Source organism: Oncorhynchus gorbuscha, linkage group LG13 (genome assembly GCF_021184085.1).
Source record: "Oncorhynchus gorbuscha isolate QuinsamMale2020 ecotype Even-year linkage group LG13, OgorEven_v1.0, whole genome shotgun sequence".
NCBI lineage: Eukaryota > Metazoa > Chordata > Actinopteri > Salmoniformes > Salmonidae > Oncorhynchus > Oncorhynchus gorbuscha.
In genome coordinates, this window is record NC_060185.1 from 33,827,146 (window position 1) to 33,835,083 (window position 7,938).

General features: G+C 42.5%; 1 protein-coding gene across 1 annotated transcript; it reads left to right on the plus strand.

Annotated features, from left to right (window-relative positions):
- Positions 1 to 456: 456 nt before the first annotated feature.
- LOC123992441 (calcium-binding protein 8-like) lies at positions 457 to 5,469 on the plus strand. Its single transcript, XM_046293574.1, has 2 exons — positions 457 to 611; positions 4,760 to 5,469. Exons 1-2 carry the CDS (start codon positions 461 to 463, stop codon positions 4,885 to 4,887), a joined length of 279 nt encoding a protein of 92 aa, XP_046149530.1. The 5' UTR covers positions 457 to 460; the 3' UTR covers positions 4,888 to 5,469.
- Positions 5,470 to 7,938: the final 2,469 nt, after the last annotated feature.

A 7,938-nucleotide genomic window follows, 5' to 3' on the forward strand; every position in this document is an offset into this window, starting at 1 on the left:
TCTTCCAAGCTTCTGGCATATGGCTCTGGATGTTATTTCTTGTTATATTGGATTGCTTTGGATAATGGTTAAAAAGCATCAGCCATTCATCAACACCTGAGGTGAGATCAATCACTTTAAGGCTATAACTCTAGTCACTTGCAGTAGCTACTTTCATTAGAGTGAATGTACAGAGGAATGAACTAGAAAACACATGAAGCTAAAATGCAAGCGTTGCATTCTACTAGTCCTGTCGTATTGCTTGGGCCTTCAATCAGACTTTGAAATAGCATTCATTTAATGTTTTATTTTTTATTTTAGCGTCCCTAGTCTGGATTTCCTGTATTGAAGTATGTTACAGAAATAGTTGCATGATGTGCATCCATCAGACAAAAGGTACCTCAGTAGAGTAATCATCATGTAAAAAAAAATATTTAAAAAAATCACTTTTCCTCCCTTTTCCTCCCCCCTGCAGTTTGACATGCAGCGTATCACCCTTGAGGAGCTGAAACACATCCTGTTCCACGCCTTCAGAGACCACCTGACCATGAAGGACATCGAGAACATCATCATCAACGAGGAGGAGAGCCTCAACGAGAACTCGGGACACTGTCAGGCAGACTTTGAAGGAAGTGAGTTGAGTAGATTCTGTAGCCTGTGGAGAGAGATGGATGGTGGACGTGAGAGAGAGATGGAGGGTGGACGTGTGGGAGAAAGAGAGTCTGCTAGCTGTCATCGGTGTAGCAGAGAGTGCTGCACGCCCGTCCACCCGTCAGGATGGATCTGACTCCATCTATCAGGATCCATAACCGTCAGACTCCACCTGCTGATTTATTGATTGAAGGTGTTCATGGTGTAGGAAGTCATTTGGTCACCTGGGCTATGATGAAAAAAGGTGTCATCAGGGAGTTATGAATACCATAGCAGCAGGAAAGGGTGTTTAGGTTGATATGAATCTTTATTTTTTGTTTGTTATTGGGTCGTTCCACGAAAAGAATGCCTTTTGCGTCCCTTTGATATTTTAAGTACAAATATTGCACCAATATAGAATTTTAAAAGCCTGCTATATTAATTGAAGTGCCCTTTAATATAGACCACATGGAGAATTCAATAAATCCTATTTTCTTATATGAATAAAGGCTTGCTAATGTGCCAAAATGCACAATTTTGACATGTCCCTCCATCAGCCCTGTGTCACTTCTAGAAAGATTTCAAACCACATGATCCAAAGATGTCTCCAAGTTTCACCATCATTGTAAAAATCGAGTTATTTTTTGTTGCTTTGACATAGGCATTTTTAAAGACTTTTTATTTATTTAATGTGATTAGTGATTCATTTACATCTGTCCTTTATTTTATGATCAACCCTGTTAAGTGAATTACACTTGTTTTAATATGTTGAAACTATTCACTTTAAAATGTTTTTTCAAAAGAAACATTGAACATCTCATAGTCAAATCATAGTATCAAAGCAGGTGAGCTGGTTCTACTCTTTTTGGCCTTTTTCTGGTTTTGTGGTGGAAAAACTGAGCGGTTTGAGTATAACACGTCAACCCTGTTACCCATAGATAGACAGGCTAGAAATGTTTTAGCAATTAAATTGTCTTGGTGCAGCTTGCACTCAATTACCACTCACTGTTGCACACAATAAGCTTCCATTCCCTCATTCACAAAGGGATGTATGGCTGATTTAAGATGACCTCGGCAACCTGTTACGGTCAACCCTGTTACTTTATTTGGAATTCAATAGGCACTTCCTAAAGTCTATTTTAAAAGTATCCACTTGAGATGGGAAAACATATTTTTATGAAGTTGAACATGTGCTGTTTTTGACAGAATGTTAAAATTAGGTGGAATCAAAATACTTTTTGGACCAAGTTACACTTCTCTAAAGGCACGGAATTATTGGAATGACCCTATTATGTCTGTAGTGAAGATGATACAACCATTGAATGTCAGGAGCAGGAGACCAGTGTTCAGGTGAATCATTACAAAACATAAAATGTAGCATTTCCCCTGAGATCTGAGTCCAACTAGAACCTCCTTCACCAGTAAGCTGTTGGTTCTGTAGCCTTTCAGGTTAGAGCTAAAATAGACACTCAGAGGTCATTCCCTTATTAATCTCTCTCTGTTGCAGTCTGAGACACACTGCTTCTTGTGAAACTGGAAAGGCTGTGCGATGCAGCAGACCCGAAATGGCCTGTAAATTTACTGCTGTAAGAGTGGCAACAGACATCAGGGCTGGACATGGATTGTAAGGTGCTTTATCAGAGTATTAAAACCGGAAGGTGAGACTGAGAGATTACAATGTGTCCTCTGTGCGAATGGGATGTTTCAACTGGGTTTGTGACTGGGAGTTACAGTTAGCACCACTATGGGCTAAATCACGTAGGGGAGGAGAATATCAGGCTCCAAAGTCTAAATGAACAGTACCCGCTATTGACGAACACTTGAATGTGTTCTGACCTATAGAAATAAATACTTGATGTCGCTGTAGGGCACAATTGATTGTGTTATTGTAAAATGCTTCATGATACAGGTATGACAAATCTATACATTTTAGCTCATTTTGATGACTAATGTTAACAGAAAAAAACTGTTAAAGTTGACTTTTGTGTAAGTAAAGTGATTTGTTCAGTGCTTTCTGACATTATAGTTGTAAATAGCTTGTGAGAGTGAAATGTAAAGGGAGGCGTGGGCAGCCTACACAGGACTTTGTACCTGCAGGCCATTGGCCCAGCCCATCTAATTACCACAGGTACCACGGCCCTGTAAACCAGCTCCGCTGTTTCCAGGTCACTGATTGGGCAGGGGGAGGGAGATTTGCTGACTTACCATTTCATGCCGGAGGTAGTCTGAACCGGATAATGATATCATGGCCTGAAGTTCAAATCAAATCAAACTGTATTTGTCACATGCACGGAATACAACATGTGTAGAACTTACCCTGAAATGCTTATTTATAAGCTCTTAATAACCAACAGTGCAGTTCAAGAAGAGTTAAGAAAATATTTACCAAAAGACTAAAGTCAAAAATTATAATAAAAGGTAACACAATAATAATAACAATAACGAGGCTATACACCGGGGGTACCGGTACCGAGTCAGTGTGCGGGGGTACAGGTCAGCCAATGCAACTTGTACATGTAGGTAGGGGTGAAGTGACTATTCATAGATAATAAACAGCGAGCAGCAGCAGTATACAAAAGGAAGGGGGGTCAATGTAAATAATCTAGTGGCGATTTCATTAATTGTTCAGCAGTCTTATGGCTTTAGTCAGAAGCTGTCAAGGAAGCCCCTCGGTCCCAGACCTGGTGCCCCGGCACCGCCTGCCATGCTGCAGCAAGAGAAATCAGTCCATAACTTGGATGACTGGAGTCTCTGACAATTATATGGGCTTTTCTCTGACACCGCCTATTATATGGATGTTCGGAAGTTTGGATGTTCAGAAGCGCCTTAAGGTGCTACCCTCTGTAGCGCCTTACTGACAGATGCCGAGCAGTTGCCATACTAGGAGGTGATGCAACCGGTCAGGATGCTCTCGATGCAGCTGTAGAACCTTTTGAGGATCTGGGGAAGCATGCCAAATCTTGTCAGTCTCCTGAGGGGGAAAAGGTTTTGTCGTGCCCTCTTCACAACTGTCTTGGTATGTTGGACCATGATAGTTCATTGGAGATGTGGACACCAAGGAACTTGAAACTCTCGATCCACTCTACTACAGCCGCTTCAATGTTAATGGGGGCCTGTTCAGCCTGCCTTTTCCTGTAGTCCACGATCAGCTCCTTTGTCTTCCTTACATTGAGGGAGAGGTTGTTGTCCTTTCACCACACTTTCAAAGCACTTCATGGCTACAGACGTGGCAGTGGGAGCTTACTTGCTCGCCTACGGATTCTCAGAAGGCATCCCGATCTGTGCCCCTTTTCCTGCATCTTTTCTTCAAGCAAATTACGAGGATCTGGGCCTGTTGCAGTGAAAGCATGATATCCTTCTCGTCGGACTCGTTAAAGGAAAAAGTTTCTTCCGCGGTGAGTAATCGCTGTTCTGATGTCCAGAAGTTATTTTCGGTCATAAGAGACGGTAGCAGAAACATTATGTACAAAATCATTTTAAAAAATAAGTTACACAAAACGCAAAAAACTAAGAAAATAGCACAATTTGTTGGGAGAATGTAAAACGCCAGCCATGTTCTTCGGCGCCATCTTTTTTCGCGGGTAAACGGGGCGAGTATCTATGACTTTCAAGCTGTGTGTGTGTGTGTGTCTTTGTGTTTGTGTGCGTATGCGTGTGCGTGTGAATGTGTGCATGCTCACGTGTGTGTGTATTTGTGTCTGTATATTTGTGTCAGTTCTATTTTCCTCTCGGGTCCCACTGTGCTGCAGCCACAAACACAAACACATGATCTGACAGAGAACAGAGCCTCACCTGAAGCATAGGATTGATCTCACCTCTGCTTTCTCTCTGCCAGAGTCACTCTCCCTGCCACTTACTCCTTTCCTTTCTTTCTTTCTTCCATCCCTCCCTCAATCACTTACTCACTTTCTGACACCTAAACTATATGATTCACAAGTGAGCCTGGTGCAGTTTGTTCAATAGTAATTTCTCACCACACTGCTGAAAATGACTTGGTATTAGGCTGTCTCTTTTTCCCTTTCTTACACAGAGAATGGCAAATGGCAAAAATATGATGTGTAATGTGATGTGCCAGCTGGAAATTAAATGCATCTTTCTCTTTCTGGCTTTCTCTCTCTTTCTCCCTTTCCCCCTTTCTCTTTTCTATTAGTCCATTCTAAAAATAAGAACCGGCAGACGTGCGTGAGGAAGAGTCTGATCTGCGCTTTCGCCATGGCCTTCATCATCAGTGTCATGCTCATCGCAGCCAATCAAATGCTGCGGAACGGCCTGGAGTAGCCACGCCCGGCCACGCCCACTCTGAGCGGGAAAAACAAACCTGCATGTGCATGATGACAGTGGGTGAGGTCATTTCCAGTTTCTTTAGAAGAAAAAAAAAACTTCAAAAATGCCTCACTGATGGTGACTTGCAAACAAAGAACACTGACTGATGAACCACCATATTTTTCTGAGTGAATGACAGTCCGACATCCAACGACACTGAGAAGCCAGCATGAGGAGGCCAGCGAGACCCCTCATAACCCCTTTACTCTGGCAGGGACATTCAAGGGCTGACTTTCGCTTACTCTGCTGTCTCTGTTCCCTAATGCAATAAAAATACAAGTACAGGAGTTCAGTACTCTTCTTCTCTTCCCTTCCCTACCCAGAGTCTTCATATGAAGGTACTTCAGAAGGCAATTTTAACTTCTTGCCTCAGAAGGCAGAATTCATGGTGGATTGAGACAGGCCCTCAGTGTATCTGTATAAGGCAGCATCCTTGTAGATTGAGACATATCCTCAATTGTATCTGTGTGAGAGAGATTGGAGTTAGGAGTGCCTCCTGCGCTGCAGCCTGATGAGCCTGAAGAGCTACGGGATGCACCGCTGCAATCTGGCTACGCACACACGCACTTATGCATGCACTAACACACACACACACACACACACACACACACACACACACACACACACACACACACACACACACACACACACACACACACACACACACACACGCACACACACACACACACACACACACACACACACACACACACACACACACACACACACACACACACACACACACACACACACTGAATTAATTGGCCTGTTATTCTAGTTTCCTGAGGGGAGGTGGAAGCCAGCTCATCATTGGAGCATACAGTAAGGCTTTGGATGTGACAGGCATGATGGTGTCGTCTGCTGTAGGGCTGGTGTTTAAGGTGTTCTAGAAGCTTTCATCCGGAGTTAAGGAGTGAAATCGGGTTGGTATTCTTGTGGCCAATATTTTCCCAATATGTAAAATTGAAAAATACCTCACTCTTACTTTCTCTGTGGAAGGTTCTGCAGTGCTAAACAGAACAGTGTTTGGAAGACCATAGCTGTGAAAAGTCTGGGCTGTAATTTACCTATGATCTAATTCCTCTTGAGGTAGGTAGGTCTGAACTCCTGTATTGTATTGACTCTCATAGTAATATTGAAACCACCTTCAGTTTTGCTGAGGACTGCTTGTAATAGCTACAGTACTGCATGCGATCAAGTCCAACGTTGATATGTAAATATGTACAGTGCTTGCGAAAGTATTCGGCCCCCTTGAACTTTGCGACCTTTTGCCACATTTCAGGCTTCAAACATAAAGATATAAAACTGTATTTTTTTGTTAAGAATCAACAACAAGTGGGACACAATCATGAAGTGGAACGACATTTATTGGATATTTCAAACTTTTTTAACAAATCAAAAACTGAAAAATTGGGCGTGCAAAATTATTCAGCCCCTTTACTTTCAGTGCAGCAAACTCTCTCCAGAAGTTCAGTGAGGATCTCTGAATGATCCAATGTTGACCTAAATGACTAATGATGATAAATACAATCCACCTGTGTGTAATCAAGTCTCCGTATAAATGCACCTGCACTGTGATAGTCTCAGAGGTCCGTTAAAAGCGCAGAGAGCATCATGAAGAACAAGGAACACACCAGGCAGGTCCGAGATACTGTTGTGAAGAAGTTTAAAGCTGGATTTGGATACAAAAAGATTTCCCAAGCTTTAAACATCCCAAGGAGCACTGTGCAAGCGATAATATTGAAATGGAAGGAGTATCAGACCACTGCAAATCTACCAAGACCTGGCCGTCCCTCTAAACTTTCAGCTCATACAAGGAGAAGACTGATCAGAGATGCAGCCAAGAGGCCCATGATCACTCTGGATGAACTGCAGAGATCTACAGCTGAGGTGGGAGACTCTGTCCATAGGACAACAATCAGTCGTATATTGCACAAATCTGGCCTTTATGGAAGAGTGGCAAGAAGAAAGCCATTTCTTAAAGATATCCATAAAAAGTGTTGTTTAAAGTTTGCCACAAGCCACCTGGGAGACACACCAAACATGTGGAAGAAGGTGCTCTGGTCAGATGAAACCAAAATTGAACTTTTTGGCAACAATGCAAAACGTTATGTTTGGCGTAAAAGCAACACACCCTGAACACACCATCCCCACTGTCAAACATGGTGGTGGCTACATCATGGTTTGGGCCTGCTTTTCTTCAGCAGGGACAGGGAAGATGGTTAAAATTGATGGGAAGATGGATGGAGCCAAATACAGGACCATTCTGGAAGAAAACCTGATGGAGTCTGCAAAAGACCTGAGACTGGGACGGAGATTTGTCTTCCAACAAGACAATGATCCAAAACATAAAGCAAAATCTACAATGGAATGGTTCAAATATAAACATATCCAGGTGTTAGAATGGCCAAGTCAAAGTCCAGACCTGAATCCAATCGAGAATCTGTGGAAAGAACTGAAAACTGCTGTTCACAAATGCTCTCCATCCAACCTCATTGAGCTCGAGCTGTTTTGCAAGGAGGAATGGGAAAAAATTTCAGTCTCTCGATGTGCAAAACTGATAGAGACATACCCCAAGCGACTTACAGCTGTAATCGCAGCAAAAGGTGGCGCTACAAAGTATTAACTTAAGGGGGCTGAATAATTTTGCACGCCCAATTTTTCAGTTTTTGATTTGTTAAAAAAGTTTGAAATATCCAATAAATGTCGTTCCACTTCATGATTATGTCCCACTTATTGTTGATTCTTCACAAAAAAATACAGTTTAATATCTTTATTTCTGAAGCCTGAAATGTGGCAAAAGGTCGCAAAGTTCAAGGGGGCCGAATACTTTCGCAAGGCATTGTATGTAACCCATGTTGTTGTTGTCTAAGTGTATTGGTTGACGGTGTTCTATGTGCATGATTGTTGGTACAGTCTGCTCTAGCAGATTTAGAGGTGGAGGGAAGGAGAGAGCACTGTGAAACCAGATGCTAATGCCTTCCACGTCACAATACACAGGCAGGT